The sequence below is a fragment of the Oncorhynchus masou genome, chromosome 3, assembly GCF_036934945.1.
Source record: "Oncorhynchus masou masou isolate Uvic2021 chromosome 3, UVic_Omas_1.1, whole genome shotgun sequence".
Lineage (NCBI taxonomy): Eukaryota > Metazoa > Chordata > Actinopteri > Salmoniformes > Salmonidae > Oncorhynchus > Oncorhynchus masou.
In genome coordinates this window covers 3,266,451-3,287,474 of record NC_088214.1, presented here as the reverse complement: position 1 = coordinate 3,287,474, position 21,024 = coordinate 3,266,451, and the positions used below count along the sequence as shown (strand labels likewise).

The 21,024-nt window shown below is 41.8% G+C and overlaps 1 protein-coding gene across 1 annotated transcript in view; it reads right to left on the bottom strand.

Moving 5' to 3' along the window:
- LOC135509019 (twisted gastrulation protein homolog 1-A-like) overlaps positions 1–20,182 on the bottom strand; it is a 44,679-nt gene extending 24,497 nt beyond the window's left edge. The window contains exons 1-2 of the mRNA XM_064929310.1: positions 19,929–20,182; positions 14,381–14,612 (exon numbers count right to left, since the gene is read on the bottom strand). Coding sequence (XP_064785382.1) covers positions 14,381–14,521 — 141 coding nt within the window. The 5' untranslated portion in view covers positions 14,522–14,612; positions 19,929–20,182. The remainder of the gene's footprint in view (positions 1–14,380; positions 14,613–19,928) is intronic.
- Positions 20,183–21,024: the final 842 nt, after the last annotated feature.

Genomic DNA, 21,024 nt, shown 5'->3' with positions numbered 1-21,024 from the left:
TGTAGGATTGGTTATGTAGGACTGGTTATGTAGGACTGGTTATGTAGGTTATGTAGGATTGGTTATGTAGGACTGGTTATGTAGGACTGGTTATGTAGGACTGGTTATGTAGGTTATGTAGGACTGGTTATGTAGGTTATGTAGGATTGGTTATGTAGGACTGGTTATGTAGGACTGGTTATGTAGGACTGGTTATGTAGGTTATGTAGGACTGGTTATGTATGTTATGTAGGACTGGTTATGTAGGACTGGTTATGTAGAACTGGTTATGTAGGACTGGTTATGTAGGACTGGTTATGTAGGTTATGCAGGACTGGTTATTCAGACTGGTTATGTAGGACTGGTTATGTAGGTTATGTAGGACTGGTTATGTAGGTTATGTAGGACTGGTTATGCAGGACTGGTTATGCAGGACTGGTTATATATTTTTATTTTGTTATACCTTTATTTTACTAGGCAAGTCAGTTAAGAACAAATTCTTATTTTCAATGATGGCCTTATGTAGGTTATGTAGGACTGGTTATGTAGGACTGGTTATGCTGGTTATGTAGGACATGTAGGACTGTAGGACATGTAGGACTGGTTATGTAGGTTATGTAGGACTGGTTATGTAGTACTGGTTATGTACTTTATGTAGGACTGGTTATGTAGGTTATGTAGGACTGGTTATGTAGGTTATGTAGGACTGGTTATGTAGGACTGGTTATGTAGGTTATGTAGGACTGGTTATGTAGGACTGGTTATGTAGGTTATGTAGGACTGGTTATGCAGGTTATGTAGGACTGGTTATGTAGGATTGGTTATGTAGGTTATGTAGGACTGGTTATGTAGGTTATGTAGGACTGGTTATGTAGGACTGGTTATGTAGGTTATGTAGGACTGGTTATGTAGGTTATGTAGGACTGGTTATGTAGGACTGGTTATGTAGGACTGGTTATGTAGGACTGGTTATGTAGGACTGGTTATGTAGGATTGGAGTTGTGGTGACACACAGGAAACAGCACTATGTTTCAGTCATACATACATACATACTGGTTATAATGACTACAGTCATACATAGTGGTTATAATGACTACAGTCACACATAGTGGTTATAATGACTGTTACAGTCATACATAGTGGTTATAATGACTACAGTCATACATAGTGGTTATAATGACTACAGTCACACATAGTGGTTATAATGACTGTTACAGTCATACATACTGGTTATAATGACTACATTCATACATACTGGTTATAATGACTACAGTCATACATACATACTGGTTATAATGACTACAGTCATACATAGTGGTTATAATGACTACAGTCATACATAGTGGTTATAATGACTACAGTCATACATACATACATACTGGTTATAATGACTACAGTCATACATACATACTGGTTATAATGACTACAGTCATACATACATACTGGTTATAATGACTACAGTCATACATAGTGGTTATAATGACTACAGTCATACATACTGGTTATAATGACTACAGTCATACATACTGGTTATAATGACTACAGTCATACATAGTGGTTATAATGACTACAGTCATACATACTGGTTATAATGACTACAGTCATACATACTGGTTATAATGACTACAGTCATACATACTGGTTATAATGACTACAGTCATACATACTGGTTATAATGACTACAGTCATACATACTGGTTATAATGACTACAGTCATACATACTGGCTATAATGACTACAGTCGTACATACTTGTTATAATGACTACAGTCATACATAGTGGTTATAATGACTACAGTCATACATAGTGGTTATAATGACTACAGTCATACATAGTGGTTATAATGACTACAGTCATACATAGTGGTTATAATGACTACAGTCATACATAGTGGTTATAATGACTACAGTCATACATAGTGGTTATAATGACTACAGTCATACATAGTGGTTATAATGACTACAGTCATACATAGTGGTTATAATGACTGTTACAGTCAGACATACTGGTTATAATGACTACAGTCATACATACTGGTTATAATGACTACAGTCATACATACTGGTTATAATGACTACAGTCATACATACTGGTTATAATGACTACAGTCATACATACTGGTTATAATGACTACAGTCATACATACTGGTTATAATGACTACAGTCATACATACTGGTTATAATGTCTACAGTCATACATACTGGTTATAATGACTACAGTCATACATACTGGTTATAATGACTACAGTCATACATACTGGTTATAATGACTACAGTCATACATACTGGTTATAATGACTACAGTCATACATACTGGTTATAATGACTACAGTCATACATACTGGTTATAATGACTACAGTCATACATACTGGTTATAATGACTACAGTCATACATACTGGTTATAATGACTACAGTCATACATACTGGTTATAATGACTACAGTCATACATACTGGTTATAATGACTACAGTCATACATACTGGTTATAATGACTACAGTCATACATACTGGTTATAATGACTACAGTCATACATACTGGTTATAATGACTACAGTCATACATACTGGTTATAATGACTACAGTCATACATACTGGTTATAATGACTACAGTCATACATACTGGTTATAATGACTACAGTCATACATACTGGTTATAATGACTACAGTCAGACATACTGGTTATAATGACTACAGTCAGACATACTGGTTATAATGACTACAGTCAGACATACGGGTTATAATGACTACAGTCATACATACTGGTTATAATGACTACAGTCATGCATACGGGTTATAATGACTTCAGGGCTTTCAGTAAGTATTTGCACCTTGTTCCAGTTCCTGAATTTAAAATGGATGACATTTTGATGTTGTGTCACTGGCCTACACACAATCCCCCATAATGTCAAAGTGGAACTATGCTTTTAAAAATGTTTACAAATTAATTTAAATAAAAAATTTAAAAACTGAAATATCTTGAGTCAATAAGTATTCGTCCCCTTTGTTATGTCGAGCCTAAATAAGTTCAAGAGTAAAATGTTCATAACAAGTCACAAAATAAGTTTCATGGACTCACTCTGTGTGCAATAATAGTGTTTAACATGATTTTTGAACGACTACCTCATCTCTGTACCCCCACACATACAATTATCTGTAATGTCCCTCAGTCGAGCAGTGAATTTCAACCACAGATTCAACCACTAAGAACAGGGAGGTTTCCAAATGCCTTGCAAAGAAGGGCACCTATTGGTCGATGGGTAAAAAAAAAAAAAAAGGCAGACATTGAATATCCCTTTGAGCATGGTGAAGTTATTCATTACATTTTGGATGGTGTATCAATACACCCAGTCACTACAAAGATACAGGCGTCCTTCCTAACTCAGTTGCCGGAGAGGAAGGAAACCGCTCAGGGATTTCACCATGAGACCAATGGTGACTTTAAAACAGTTACAGAGTTTAATGGCTGTGATTGGAGAAAACTGATGGACCCACAACACTGTGAAAAGAAGGAAACATGTTCAGAATAAAAATATTCCCAAACATGCATCCTGTTTGCCACAAGGCACAATAAAGTCAAACTGCAATAAATGTTGCAAAGAAATGTACCTTACATCCTGAATACATCACTGAGTACCACTACTCATATTTAAAAGTATGGTGTGGTGGCTGCATCATGTTATGGGCATGCTTGTCATCGGCAAGGACTGGGGAGTTATTTTATAAGTTGAAATGAAACGGAATAGGCTAGTCAAAGTCCTAGAGAAAAACCTGGTTCAGTCTGCTTTCAAACAGACACTGGGAGACAAATTCACCTTTTAGCAGGACAATAACCTAAAACACAAAGCCAAATATACACTGGAGTTGCTTACCAAGATGACGTTGAATTTGGCCTAGTTACAGTTGTCTTAAATCGGCTTGACAATCTATGGCAAGACTTGAAAATGACTGTCAGGCAATGATCCACACTGAACTTGACAGAGATTGATGAATTTAAACAATAATAACATGCAAACATTGTACAATCCAGATGTGCAAAGTTCTTAAAGACTCACAGCTCTCAGAGACTTACCCAGAAAGACTCACAGCTCTCAGAGACTTACCCGGAAAGACTCACAGCTCTCAGAGACTTACCCGGAAAGACTCACAGCTCTCAGAGACTTACCCAGAAAGACTCACAGCTCTCAGAGACTTAACCAACAACAAAATGTGGAATAGGTGAAGGGGTATGAATACTTTCTGAAGGCACTGTATGTCACACACACACACACACACACACACACACACACACACACACACACACACACACACACACACACACACTTTGGAAAGTATTCAGACCCCTTCACTTTTTCCACACTTTGTTACGTTGCAGCCATCTTCTAAAATTGAATAAAATATTTGATTTAAAAAAATCAGCAATCTACACACAGAGATCATTTTGTAACCCTTTCCATGCCAGACGACAATTCGTAATCTTAGGTCTTCTGAGATCTCTTTTGTCCCAGGCATGGTTCACATCAGGCAATGCTTCTTGTGAATAGTAAAACTCAGATTTGGTGAGTTTAAAAAAAAAAATTATGGGCAGGGCAGCTCTAACCTAAATCTCCAATCTCGTCTCATTGATTGGACTCCAGGTTGGTTGACTCCTGACTCCAATTATCTTTTGGAGAAGTCATGAGCCTAGGGGGTTCACATACTTTCCCCAACCTGCACTGTGAACATTTAAATTATGTATCCAATATAGACTAGAAAAAATACAATAATTTGTGTGTTATTAGTTTAAGCAGACTGTGTTTGTCTGATGTTGTGACTTGAGATGAAGATCAGATCAAATTTTATGTAAAAATCTATGCAGAAATCCAAGTAATTCCAAAGGCTTCACATACTTGTTTCTGTATATCAGAAGAATGTTGCCACAGTAGGACATGGAAGCTTCATTTCTGGTCAGGAAGGAAACATAAACACGTATGTACATGTTCAGACATGTACAAAGTTCAGAACACACAAGCAACTGTATTTATCTACTCGATCGTGAACCTGAAGAAAGTTCACTGTATGAGTTAGTTCAGTCTAATAAAGTCTTGGAATGCACCAACAATCAAAAGGCAGAAATTGAAACAAAACCTAAGAGACATTCACATTCTTTTAACAAAGTGAAAACACATTTTGGCAGCACACTAAAGCCCCAATGGTAGGGTACGGAGAGGAGAGACTAAGTAGTTTGGTCGACGGGGAGTTGGACTGGCATGGTGTTTCTCACTGTATATTACCTCCTCCTCTCTTTCTCACTCTGTCTCTCCCTCTCGCCTTCTCCTGACACACAACAGAACAGAGAGCACATTCCACAAAGTCAAGGTCAAAGCCGTGAAGGAGGGGAGAGAGAGAGATAGAGGGCGATGGAGAGAGAAAGAGAGAGGGCGATGGAGAGAGAAGGAGAGGGGGAGAGAGGGCGATGGAGAGAGAAAGAGAGGGGGAGAGAGAGAGAGAGAGAGAGAGAGAGAGAGAGTGAGAGAGAAAGAGAGAGAAAGAGAGAAGAGAGAGAGAAAGTGAGAGAGAGAGAGAGAGAAAGTGAAAGAGAGAGAGAGAGAGAGAGAGAGAAAGTGAAAGAGAGAGAGAGAGAAAGTGAAAGTGAAAGAGTGAGAGAGAGAAATTGAAAGAGAGAGAGAAATTGAAAGAGAGAGAGAGAGAGAGAGAGAGAGAGAGAAAGTGAAAGAGAGAGAGAGAAATTGAAAGAGAGAGAGAGAGAAAGTGAAAAAGAGAGCGAGATGGAGAGGAAGAGTGAGGTGCTTCTGTCCCCAACCAAGAAGAGCCTACAGTAGATATTCTACACAGATTCTGTCAGACCTCGGGCCCTGACAGTAAATCCCAGTAAGACAAAAATGTCTGTGTTCCAAAAAAGGTCCAGTCGCCAGGACCCCGAATACAAATTCCATCTAGACACCGTTGCCCAAGAGCACACAAAAAACGACACATACCTCGGCCTAAACATCAGCGCCACAGGTAACTTCCACAAAGCTGTGAACGATCTGAGAGACAAGGCAAGAAGGGCCTTCTACACCATCAAAAAGAACATACAATTTGATACCAATTAGGATCTGGCAAAACATTATTGAATCAGTCATAGAACCCATTGACCTTCATGGTTGTGAGGTCTGGGGTCCGCTCACCGACGAAGAATTCACAAAATGGGACAAAAAACTAATTGAGACTCTGCATGCAGAATTCTGCAAAATATCCTCCGTGAACAACGTAAAACACCAAATAACGCAGGCAGACTCTCCGATCACGAGAAACAACATTCTCTGGTCTGATGAAACCAAGATTGAACTCTTTGGCCTGAATTCCAAGCGTCACGTCTAGAGGAAACCTGACACCATCCCTACAGTGAAGCATGGTGGTGGCAGCATCAGGCTGTGGGGATGTTTTTCAGAGGCAGGGACTGGAGACTAGTCAAGATCGAGGCACAGATGAATGGAGTACAGAGAGATCCTTGAAAACCTGCTCCAGAGCGCTCAGTACCTCAGACAGGGTGAAAGTTCACCTTCCAACAGGACAACGACCACAGCCAAGACAACGAAGGAGTGGCTTCGGGACAAGTCTCTGAATGTCCTTGAGTGGCCTAGCCAGAGCCCAGACATGAACCCGATTGAAAATCTCTGGAGAGGTGAAAATAGCTGTGCAGCAACGCTCCCCATCCAACCTGACAGAGCTTGAGAGGATCTGCAGAGAAGAATGGGAGAAACTCTCCCAAATACAGGTATACCAAGCTTGTAACATCATACCCAATAAAACTCGATGCTGTAATCGCTGCCAAAGGTTCATCAACAAAGTACTGAGTAAAGGGTCTGAATACTTATGTAAATGTGATATTTCAGTTTTTTTTTTTTGCTTCGTCATTATGGAGTATTGTGATGTCATTATAGGGTATTGTGATGTCATTATAGGGTATTGTGATGTCATTATGGGTTATTGTGATGTCATTATGGGGTATTGTGATGTCATTATGGGGTATTGTGTGTAAAAAATAACAATTGAGTTAATGTTAGAATAAGGCTGTAATGTAACAATATGTGGAAAAAGTCAAAGGGTCTGAATACTTTCCGAGGGCCCGGTGTGTTTCCCATCCGAGAGAGAGAACTAAAAATGCTCTGTGCTTTAATTACCCCCATTCCTCTCTCTATTCAATTTCAATTTAAGGACTTTACTTGACATAGGAAACATATGTTCATGCAAGTGAAATAGATAATAAACTAAAGTGAAATAAACTAAACTTATTTTGTTTTGTTTTTACAGTAAACATTACACTCACAAAATATATATATATATAAATATGGGTTGTATTTACAATGGTGTTTGTTCTTCACTGGTTTCCCTTTTCTTGTGGCTACAGGTCACGTATCTTGCTGCTGTGACGGCACACGGTGGTATTTCACCCAGTAGATATGGGAGTTTATCAGCATTGGATTTGTTCCTAGTGACACTGCCTACTCCAGAATACTCTTTTTTTTTAAATCATATAAAACAAAACATTTGTATTTTAATGGAATGCTAATCTAGACAAAATTAAAACGTGCCTATTTATAAAAGGAATATGAGTTTGGGGGGCAAGAATTATTAAATATTAAACCACTAAAAGCTTCACTCATATATGAGTTATACAGTCAAACCCAGTAGATTATTAAGAAAAACTCATCCTTTGTTCACAAATATTTTTTTTGCCTTTATACAAATGACAACTTCTCATTTCTGACTAATTGAAAATGACATTTTGTTTAAAGTATCACCCTTTCTTAAACAAGCCACACAAAGCTGGTAACAATTTCTGTTTTATCCTCCACAAAATACAGAATAAATTTAATAACAAAATGTCATGGTTAAACTCAAATATATTGACTAATTAAAAAATAACACACACAAAAAAAACATTCTTTATGGATTTTGGTATGATATTAATGGTTTTATGATTATAAATTATATTATGAATATAAATGGAACAGCTATGTCACATGTGCAGTTATCGAAAAGATATGGGAATATCTGCTCAATCCAAAAATGTACAACCAACTGATTGCAGAACTACCACAATAATGGAGGAGACAAGTGGAAAAGGGAAGGTGTTTTCTTGCCATCTATTAAAGATGCAAACTGACTGAAAGGAGCTGGCATGAACAGGAAAATATACCCGTTTTTCATCTGAGGTCAAAAATGTATACAGGTTGCAAAATAACTGGGAAGAGATTTTAATTATTATTCATAATTAATTCATTAAATTAAAGAGGATTAAAGAGCTGAGGTCTATGGTGATAGGTGGGACGGGCTGAGAGTGGTAGAGGGGGGTGGGATTAAAGAGCTGAGGTCTATGGTGATAGGTGGGATGGGCTGAGAGTGGCTGAGGGGCGGGATTAAAGAGCTGAGGTCTATGGTGATAGGTGAGATGGGCTGAGAGTGGCTGAGGGGCGGGATTAAAGAGCTGAGGTCTATAGTGATAGGTGGGATGGGCTGAGTGTGGCTGAGGGGCGGGATTAAAGAGCTGAGGTCTACGGTGATAGGTGAGATGGGCTGAGAGTGGCTGAGGGTTGGGATTAAAGAGCTGAGGTCTACTGTGATAGGTGGGATGGGCTGAGTGTGGCTGAGGGGCGGGATTAAATAGCTGAGGTCTATGGTGATAGGTGGGATGGGCTGAGAGTGGCGGGATTAAAGAGCTGAGGTCTATGGTGATAGGTGGGATGGGCTGAGAGTGGCTGAGGGGCGGGATTAAAGAGCTGAGGTCTATGGTGATAGGTGGGATGGGCTGAGGGGTGGGATTGAGCTGGGAGTGGCTGAGGGGCGGGATTAAAGAGCTGAGGTCTATGGTGATAGGTGGGATGGGCTGAGAGTGGCTGAGGGGTGGGATTAAAGAGTATATTTCTGTATTGTTTTAGTGATTCACCATAGTGAAGGCGTAGACTCAGATTTTCCGGGTCTCTATGTTTTTGGTTGGACAGGTTTCTCAATTTCTTTCTTAGGTTTTTGCATTCTTCATCAAACCATTTGTCATTGTTGTTCATTTTCTTGGTTTTTCTTTTTTTTTAGATTTGATAGGGAAGCTGAGAGGTCAAATATACTGTTTAGGTGTTCTCCTGCCAAGTTTACACCTTCACTATTACAGTGAAAACGTATCTCTCCCTCCATTTTCTTTCTCTCTATGTGTTTCTCTCTCTCCCTTTGTGTCCTGTCCTAGGAGGAGAAACCATCTCTCCCGTTTCTCTCTCTCCCCCTTTGTGTCCTGTCCTAGGAGGAGAAACCATCTCTCCCGTTTCTCTCTCTCCCCCTTTGTGTCCTGTCCTAGGAGGAGAAACCATCTCCCGTTTCTCTCTCTCTCCCTTTGTGTCCTGTCCTAGGAGGAGAAACCATCTCTCCTGCTAAGTATAAACAGAGAAAAGCCACAGAGGTCCATCTCTGACTCAACAGTGTGACATTGTACAGCGTTAACACACTGCTGTTTACACACACAAACACACACACACTGACCCCCCCCCCACACCGCCGCCCGCCACACACACACACACAGTGCTGCTCTCTCCACCTCCTCCTACACACACACACACTGCTGCTCTCTCCACCTCCTCCTACACACACACACACACACACACTGCTGCTCTCTCCACCTCCTCCTACACACACACACAGTGCTGCTCTCTCCACCTCCTCCTACACACATCTCACACTGCTGCTCTCTCCACCTCCTCCTACACACACACACAGTGCTGCTCTCTCCACCTCCTCCTAAATACACACACACAGTGCTGCTCTCTCCACCTCCTCCTGATTACACACACAGTGCTGCTCTCTCCACCTCCTCCTACACACACACACAGTGCTGCTCTCTCCACCTCCTCCTGATACACACACAGTACAGTGCTGCTCTCTCCACTGTTCTCCTCCTACACAACACACAGTGTGCTCTCTCCACCTCCTCCTACACACACACACAGTGCTGCTCTCTCCACCTCCTCCTACACACACACACAGTGCTGCTCTCTCCACCTCCTCCTATAACACACACAGTGCTGCTCTCTCCACCTCCTCCTACACACACACACAGTGCTGCTCTCTCCACCTCCTCCTACACACACACACAGTGCTGCTCTCTCCACCTCCTCCTACACACACACACAGTGCTGCTCTCTCCACCTCCTCCTACACACACACACAGTGCTGCTCTCTCCACCTCCTCCTACACACACACACAGTGCTGCTCTCTCCACCTCCTCCTGACACAAACACTGCTGCTCTCTACACCTCAATGTGGACTCTCACAGTGATCTCATCATGTGAGTGTTTGTGTCATGACTGAATGTTCAGTAAAAACACATGGATACAACATGTTCTCTGAAAATGGATTATGTCTGATGAAATACAGTAAGTCTCAATGTGTCATGACTAAAGCACTGTTCTCTGATAAAATACAGTAAGTCTCAGTGTGTCATGACTAAAGCACTGTTCTCTGATAAAATACAGTACGTTTCAATGTGTAAAGCACTGTTCTCTGATAAAATACAGTAAGTCTCAATGTGTCATGACTAAAGCACTGTTCTCTGATAAAATACAGTAAGTCTCAGTGTGTCATGACTAAAGCACTGTTCTCTGATAAAATACAGTAAGTCTCAATGTGTAAAGCACTGTTCTCTGATAAAATACAGTAAGTCTCAATGTGTCATGACTAAAGCACTGTTCTCTGATTAAATACAGTAAGTCTCAATGTGTCATGACTAAAGCACTGTTCTCTGATAAAATACAGTAAGTCTCAATGTGTAAAGCACTGTTCTCTGATAAAATACAGTAAGTTTCAATGTGTAAAGCACTGTTCTCTGATAAAATACAGTAAGTCTCAGTGTGTAATGACTAAAGCACTGTTCTCTAATAAAATACAGTAAGTCTCAACGTGTAATGACTAAAGCCCTGTTCTCTGATAAAATACAGTAAGTCTCAATGTGTCATGACTAAAGCACTGTTCTCTGATAAAATACAGTAAGTCTCAACGTGTAATGACTAAAGCCCTGTTCTCTGATAAAATACAGTAAGTCTCAATGTGTAAAGCACTGTTCTCTGATAAAATACAGTAAGTTTCAATGTGTAAAGCACTGTTCTCTGATAAAATACAGTAAGTCTCAGTGTGTCATGACTAAAACACTGTTCTCTGATAAAATACAGTAAGTCTCAATGTGTAAAGCACTGTTTTCTGATAAAATACAGTAAGTTTCAATGTGTAAAGCACTGTTCTCTGATAAAATACAGTAAGTCTCAATGTGTAATGACTAAAGCACTGTTCTCTGATAAAATACAGTAAGTCTCAGTGTGTCATGACTAAAACACTGTTCTCTGATAAAATACAGTAAGTCTCAATGTGTAAAGCACTGTTCTCTGATAAAATACAGTAAGTCTCAGTGTGTCATGACTAAAGCCCTGTTCTCTGATAAAATACAGTAAGTCTCAGTGTGTCATGACTAAAACACTGTTCATTCTAGTACTATTACTAGCGAGACAGGCTACAGAAAGACATTGTATAATGAAGGTGTTGCCTCTCATAATGGAAATCTCTGCAATCAGTGGGAAAACTAATGCTTGTACATCCCGCAACCATGTGAAGCCATTGAGGAGGCAAAATGAAGATAACAGTTGCTGAGTCTCTTCTTAAACTGTAAAATAGATTGTTGGACTAGTAACCGAAAGGTTGCTAGATTGAGTCGCCGAGCAGACAAGGTACAAATCTGTCGTTCTGCCCCTGAACAAGGCAGTTTAACCCCAACTGTTCCTAGGGCTGTCATTGAAAATAAGAATTTGCTCTTAACTGACTTGCCTAGTTAAATAAAGGTTAAAAAAAATGTAAAAACCCAGCTAAACAGACTATTACTGTCAGCCATTCTCTGGATTTATGGTGCTTTCAAGACAACCAGAAAAACATGGTTGAATGTACACACACAGAAGGCTGAGATTTCCAACTTCTGAGTTTCCAGCTGTTTTTGAAAGCAGCAGAAAAGTCATGGTGGATTGGCAGCATGGCCAATGAATTCAACCTGTTCAGGCCCATGGTGTTGCGGCTGAATGTTTATCCTTTTAAGCTCGGTAAAGAGACCCTTTCAGACAGATGTTTTAAATCCTTAAACCTGGACTTGATTCACACACCCTCTCCACCGAATAGCCGGCAGGGGAAGCAAAATAGTGATGGTTTGTACTTAGCCATTAAATCCTTCCAAACCACTCATTGCTGAATTTTTTGCGATTTTTGACTTGTTGCGTAATGTTTATGTCCAATGAGCACTGATATGTTTTATCTATAATTTATCTTCATACGACAAGGGTTGAAAAGGATTTGCCAAAAGATTGATGTGATTCATGACGATGACTGCTCGTCTATTTTGAATGTGTGATGTTGACGTGATCAGTCCACCATGGAAAGCACTGAGCTTGAAACACCCGAGCTGCCTTGCTCAAGAAAGAGACCGTGTTTGTATGCGTCTTTATTAAAAACATTTATAAATTGTCATTGTGTACGTTTCATCACCACAGCCGCGTTAGTGTTTAACACCGTTTAAACGTCGCTGAACAACTCAACCCTTTTTGTCACTTGATTTATGGAAATTCACATTCAATATTCAGTTCACGAGTCCTGACTAATAGCTCTAGGGCGAAGGGTAGATGACCCTGGACATTGGTTGGATAGCCCTGACTTAGAGGATCTAAAACAAGGGTAGACATGTAGACATGTAGACATCTTAAAGACATGCAGACATCTTAAAGACATGTAGACATCTTAAAGACATGCAAACATCTTAAAGACATGTAGACATCTTAAAGACATACAGACATGCAGACATCTTAAAGACATACAGACATGTAGACATCTTAAAGACATACAGACATGTAGACATCTTAAAGACATACAGACATGTAGACATCTTAAAGACATGCAGACATCTTAAAGACATGCAGACATCTTAAAGACATACAGACATGCAGACATCTTAAAGACATACAGACATGCAGACATCTTAAAGACATGCAGACATCTTAAAGACATGCAGACATCATGCAGACATCTTAAAGACATGCAGACATCTTAAAGACATGTAGACATGCAGACATCTTAAAGACATGTAGACATGCAGACATCTTAAAGACATGTATACATCTTAAAGACATGTAGACATCTTAAAGACATGCAGACATCTTAAAGACATGTAGACATCTTAAAGACATGCAGACATCTTAAAGACATGCAGACATGTAGACATCTTAAAGACATGTAGACATCTTAAAGACATGCAGACATCTTAAAGACATGCAGACATCTTAAAGACATGCAGACATCTTAAAGACATGCAGACATCTTAAAGACATGCAGACATCTTAAAGACATGTAGACATGCAGACATCTTAAAGACATGTAGACATGCAGACATCTTAAAGACATGTAGACATCTTAAAGACATGCAAGACATCTTAAAGACATGCAGACATCTTAAAGACATGCAGACATCTTAAAGACATGCAGACATCTTAAAGACATGCAGACATCTTAAAGACATGTAGACATCTTAAAGACATGTAGACATCTTAAAGACATGTAGACATCTTAAAGACATGTAGACATCTTAAAGACATGCAGACATCTTAAAGACATGTAGACATGTAGACATGCAGACATCTTAAAGACATGCAGACATCTTAAAGACATGTAGACATCTTAAAGACATGCAGACATCTTAAAGACATGTAGACATGTAGACATGTAGACATGCAGACATCTTAAAGACATGTAGACATGTAGACATGTAGACATGCAGACATCTTAAAGACATGCAGACATCTTAAAGACATGTAGACATCTTAAAGACATGCAGACATCTTAAAGACATGTAGACATGTAGACATCTTAAAGACATGTAGACATGTAGACATCTTAAAGACATGCAGACATCTTAAAGACATGTAGACATCTTAAAGACATGTAGACATCTTAAAGACATGTAGACATCTTAAAGACATGTAGACATCTTAAAGACATGCAGACATCTTAAAGACATGCAGACATCTTAAAGACATGCAGACATCTTAAAGACATGCAGACATCTTAAAGACATGCAGACATCTTAAAGACATGTAGACATCTTAAAGACATGCAGACATCTTAAAGACAGCTTGGGATGTTGGTTGGTGTGGCTAAAATGCCAGGGCAGAGTTTTTGTCACAGTCCGCCCCTGCACGCACACACACACACACACACACACACACACACACACACACACACACACACACACACACACACACACACACACACACACACACACACACACACACACACACACACACACACACACACACACACACACACACACACGGACAAGGACACACTTCACCTGTATGAGACACTTGCTGACATCCGAGGCGCAGAGGGCCTTGTTGCAGGCGCTGGTCTGAGATGGTTCTGATAGGACCAGGAGGAGGAGGAGGAGGGCAACGGAGGCTGGAACCAGAACATACAGCTGACCAGGCCTCATCCTGACAGTCAGCTAGTAGGCTGGACACACACACCTGGCGGTCCGGTTGTCTCCACACGCACACACAGCAACACACTGTCTGTCTGTCCACCTGGGTCAACGTAAGAAAAATGGTGTCAGTGCTGGGAGGTGGAATGAGTGTGGAGGTGGGATGAGTGTGGAGGTGGGATGAGTGTGGAGGTGGGATGAGTGTGGAGGAGGGATGAGTGTGGAGGAGGGATGAGTGTGGAGGTGGGATGAGTGTGGAGGTGGGATGAGTGTGGAGGTGGGATGAGTGTGGAGGTGGGATGAGTGTGGAGGAGGGATGAGTGTGGAGGAGGGATGAGTGTGGAGGAGGGATGAGTGTGGAGGTGGGATGAGTGTGGAGGAGGGATGAGTGTGGAGGTGGGATGAGTGTGGAGGGTGGGTTTAAGTGAGGTGGGATGAGTGTGGAGGAGGGATGAGTGTGGAGGAGGGGGGATGAGTGTATCAGGAGGTGGGATGAGTGTGGAGGTGTGATGAGTGTGGAGGAGGGGGATGACATATGGAGGTGGGATACCAGTGTGGGAGGTGTGTGTGTTTAAATCAATAACACAAGACAGGTCTATAGACATATACCAGACAGACTGGGGGTATATAGACATATACCAGACAGACTGGGGGTCTATAGACATATACCAGACAGGGGGGTCTATAGACATATACCAGACAGACAGACAGGTCTATAGACATATACCAGACAGACAAGGGGGTCTATAGACATATACCAGACAGACAGGGAGGTCTATAGACATATACCAGACAGACTGGGGGTCTATAGACATATACCAGACAGACAGGGGGTCTATAGACATATACCAGACAGACAGGGGGTCTATAGACATATACCAGACAGATAGGGGGTCTATAGACATATACCAGAAGACTGACAGACAGGTCTATAGACATATACCAGACAGACAGGGGGTCTATAGACATATACCAGACAGACAAGGGGGTCTATAGACATATACCAGACAGACAGGGGGGTCTATAGACATATACCAGACAGACAGGGGGTCTATAGACATATACCAGACAGATAGGGGGTCTATAGACATATACCAGACAGACAGGGGGGTCTATAGACATATACCAGACAGACAGGTCTATAGACATATACCAGACAGGGGGTCTATAGACATATACCAGACAGACAGGGGGTCTATAGACATATACCAGACAGGGAGGTCTATAGACATATACCAGACAGGGGGTCTATAGACATATACCAGACAGACAGGGAGGTCTATAGACATATACCAGACAGACAGGGAGGTCTATAGACATATACCAGACAGACAGGGGGTCTATAGACATATACCAGACAGACAGGGGGTCTATAGACATATACCAGACAGACATATACCAGACAGACAGGGGGTCTATAGACATATACCAGACAGACAGGGGGTCTATAGACATATACCAGACAGACAGGGGGTCTATAGACATATACCAGACAGACAGGGGGTCTATAGACATATACCAGACAGACAGGGGGTCTATAGACATATACCAGACAGACAGGGGGTCTATAGACATATACCAGACAGACAGGGGGTCTATAGACATATACCAGACAGGGGTCTATAGACATATACTAGGGGGTCTATAGACATATACCAGACAGACAGGGGGTCTATAGACATATACCAGACAGACAGTGGGGTCTATAGACATATACCAGACAGACAGGGGTCTATAGACATATACCAGACAGACAGGGGGTCTATAGACATATACCAGACAGACAGGGGGTCTATAGACATATACCAGACAGACAGGGGGTCTATAGACATATACAGACAGACTGGGGGTCTATAGACATATACCAGACAGACAGGGGCGTCTATAGACATATACCAGACAGACAGGGGGTCTATAGACATATACCAGACAGACAGGGGGTCTATAAACATATACCAGACAGACAGGGGGTCTATAGACATATACCAGACAGACAGGGGGTCTATAGACATATATAGACAAGGGGGTCAGACATAGACAGACAGGGGGTCTATAGACATATACCAGACAGACAGGGGGTCTATAGACATATACCAGACAGACAGGGGGTCTATAGACATATACCAGACAGACAGGGGGTCTATAGACATATACCAGACAGACAGTGGGGTCTATAGACATATACCAGACAGACAGGGGGTCTATAGACATATACCAGACAGACAGACAGGTCTATAGACATATACCAGACAGACAGGGGGTCTATAGACATATACCAGACAGGGGGTCTATAGACATATACCAGACAGACAGGGGGTCTATAGACATATACCAGACAGACAGGGGGTCTATAGACATATACCAGACAGACAGGGAGGTCTATAAACATATACCAGACAGACAAGGGGGTCTATAGACATATACCAGACAGACAGGGGGTCTATAGACATATACCAGACAGACAGAGAGGTCTATAGACATATACCAGACAGACTGGGGGTCTATAGACATATACCAGACAGACAGGGGGTCTATAGACATATACCAGACAGACAGGGGGTCTATAGACATATACCAGACAGGGGGTCAGACATATACAGACAGGGAGGTCTATAGACATATACCAGACAGACAAGGGGGTCTATAGACATATACCAGACAGACAGGAGGTCTATAAACATATACCAGACAGACTGGGGGTCTATAGACATATACCAGACAGACAGGGGGTCTATAGACATATACCAGACAGACAGGGGGAGACATATACCAGACAGGAGGTCTATAGACATATACCAGACAGACAGGGGGTCTATAGACATATACCAGACAGACAAGGGGGTCTATAGACATATACCAGACAGACAGGGAGGTCTATAGACATATACCAGACAGACAGGGGGTCTATAGACATATACCAGACAGACAGGGGGTCTATAGACATATACCAGACAGACAGGGGGTCTATAGACATATACCAGACAGACAGACAGGTCTATAGACATATACCAGACAGGGGGACATATACCAGACAGACAGGGGGTCTATAGACATATACCAGACAGACAGGGGGTCTATAGACATATACCAGACAGGGGGTCTATAGACATATACCAGACAGACAGGGGGTCTATAGACATATACCAGACAGACAGGGGGGACATATACCAGACAGACAGACAGGTATATAGACATATACCAGACAGACAGGGGGTCTATAGACATATACCAGACAGACAGGGGGGTCTATAGACATATACCAGACAGACAGGGGGGTCTATAGACATATACCAGACAGGGGGTCTATAGACATATACTAGACAAGGGGGTCTATAGACATATACCAGACAGACAGGGGGTCTATAGACATATACCAGACAGACAGGGGGTCTATAGACATATACCAGACAGACAGGGAGGTCTATAGACATATACCAGACAGACAGGGGGTCTATAGACATATACCAGACAGACAGGGGGTCTATAGACATATACCAGACAGACAGGGGGTCTATAGACATATACCAGACAGACAGGGGGTCTATAGACATATACCAGACAGACAGTGGGGTCTATAGACATATACCAGACAGGGGGTCTATAGACATATACTAGACAAGGGGGTCTATAGACATATACCAGACAGACAGGGGGTCTATAGACATATACCAGACAGACAGGGGGTCTATAGACATATACCAGACAGACAGGGGGTCTATAGACATATACCAGACAGACAGGGGGTCTATAGACATATACCAGACAGACAGGGAGGTCTATAGACATATACCAGACAGACAGGGGGGTCTATAGACATATACCAGACAGACAGTGGGGTCTATAGACATATACCAGACAGACAGGGGGTCTATAGACATATACCAGACAGACAGGGGGGTCTATAAACATATACCAGACAGACAGTGGGGTCTATATACATATACCAGACAGACAGGGGGTCTATAGACATATACCAGACAGACAGGGGGTCTATAGACATATACCAGACAGACAGTGGGGTCTATAAACATATACCAGACAGACAGGGGGTCTATAGACATATACCAGACAGACAGGGGGTCTATAGACATATACCAGACAGACAGGGGGGTCTATAGACATATACCAGACAGACAGGGGGTCTATAGACATATACCAGACAGACGGGAGGTCTATAGACATATACCAGACAGACAGGGGGTCTATAGACATATACCAGACAGACAGGGGGTCTATAGACATATACCAGACAGACAAGGGGGTCTATAGACATATACCAGACAGACATGGGGGTCTATAGACATATACCAGACAGACAGGGGGGTCTATAGACATATACCAGACAGACAGGGGGTCTATAGACATATACCAGACAGACAGGGGGTCTATAGACATATACCAGACAGACAGGGGGTCTATAGACATATACCAGACAGACAGGGGGGTCTATAGACATATACCAGACAGACAGGGGGTCTATAGACATATACCAGACAGACAGGGGGTCTATAGACATATACCAGACAGACAGGGGGTCTATAGACATATACCAGACAGACAGGAGGTCTATAGACATATAGACAGACAGGGGGTCTATAGACATATACCAGACAGGGGGTCTATAGACATATACCAGACAGACAGGGGGTCTATAGACATATACCAGACAGACAGGGGGTCTATAGACATATTCCAGACAGACAGGGGGTCTATAGACATATTCCAGACAGACAGGGGGTCTATAGACATATTCCAGACAGACAGGGGTGTACAGTTAGACAGAATATTGTACAGTCTGAAGGTACATTGGACTTACAGACAGAACACAGACAGCTTTGATGGTGCTAAAATAACGTGGTGAATTTGAATTGTCTATAACAAGAGACAAAAAAAATGATCTATGACAACCTTTATAGGGGAAAGATAAAGCTTATATATAAGTTCAATAACTCAAACATGATTGTTTTGAAATCCAATCGTGCTGCTAAACATTGATAATAATGTTGCCTGTATTATATGTAACAAATAATAATTTCTTAGCTGTGATGACCTCAAATATGTTATGTTTTCATCATTTCAATATATTGTAGTTGCCTACAGGAAAGCATCTGTCCTAAGTTGACATGCATTATTTTCTAACGGGAGTTGTTTGACTAACGTTAGTCATTTTTTGTCACAACGGACAGAGGAAAAGATCGCTGTTGAAAACCACAAGTTAGAAATTGTGTTAATTACACCGAAATCCACAAATTAGAGTCATTTCGTTAATTACACTTGCACTAACAGTAGATAACCTACCTTTCTCTACCTCGGGCACAAAAACGCTCCCTCAAACCGCTACCTAACGTTTTCCTCGCACGCACAACACCGATCAAGTAGCATACGCCACAAGAGTCAAAACGAGATCATTCATATTTACCGTTACAATGGTTCGAATCCTTCCGTTTGATTGACGGCTGTACCCCCTTTAAATCCAACACCGCCGCTTTCCTCACAAGGTCCAGGATGAAACTATGCCGTCTATAATAACCGTGCAGTCGGAGGGCGTCAGTTTCTCAGCCACAACGCCGCAGACAGTCGGGCGCCTTACAGATACAGCGTCCTTTTTAACATGATCCAGGAACTAAGCAGTTAGTTGGACTGGAGACGGCTGGCTGGACCAGTAGCGTAGGCAGAACGAAGAGACACAAATCAGTGAGGCGTGGCGGGGCTGGGCAGCTCTTCAAGATAACAGAAGCCAGCAACTCAGGGGTCAGGAGGAGGAGAAATATAGACTCCTTTTACTATACCGTTAAAAACCCGATGCATGAAGGTAAATGTGCTCAAAACACTCCTGTCTTGTTTCACAATATTGTCAAGTCAGAGTCCAGATACTATGGGCAACGTTGAATTGATAAAATAATAATTCCCCAATGTCCTCACGGACTTCTAATGTATAGAAACTGAACCACTGAGTAAAATCTTAACGATTGTCAAGCCTGACACAAACCTTTCCCCCAGCCATAAAACTCCCCATAAGGCAACCATTTGTTATTGTAGTCATCATAGTGAGCAGTTCCAACCTACGGTGCTCTTCAGGTGTGAAAGGGCCAGAAGCCATCAAGTAGCGGTATAGGCTATGCCGGCCAAAACCGGACAACGCTAGGCCAATTATGCACCGCCCTATGGGACTCCCAATCATAGCTGGTTGTGATACAGCCTGGATTCGAACCAGGGTTTCTATTGTAGGGGAAGGTAGGCAATATAACAACTCAGTACATGACAGATCAATCCAGGAGCACAACGTCTGGTTGAACCCACTATAACAGTAGCGTCTGGTTGAACCCACTATAACAGCAACGTCTGGTTGAACCCACTATAACAGCAGCGTCTGCTTGAACCCACTATAACAGCAACGTCTAGTTGAACCCACTATAACAGCAACGTCTGGTTGAACCCACTATAACAGCAACGTCTGGTTGAACCCACTATAACAGCAACGTCTGGTTGAACCCACTATAACAGCAACGTCTGGT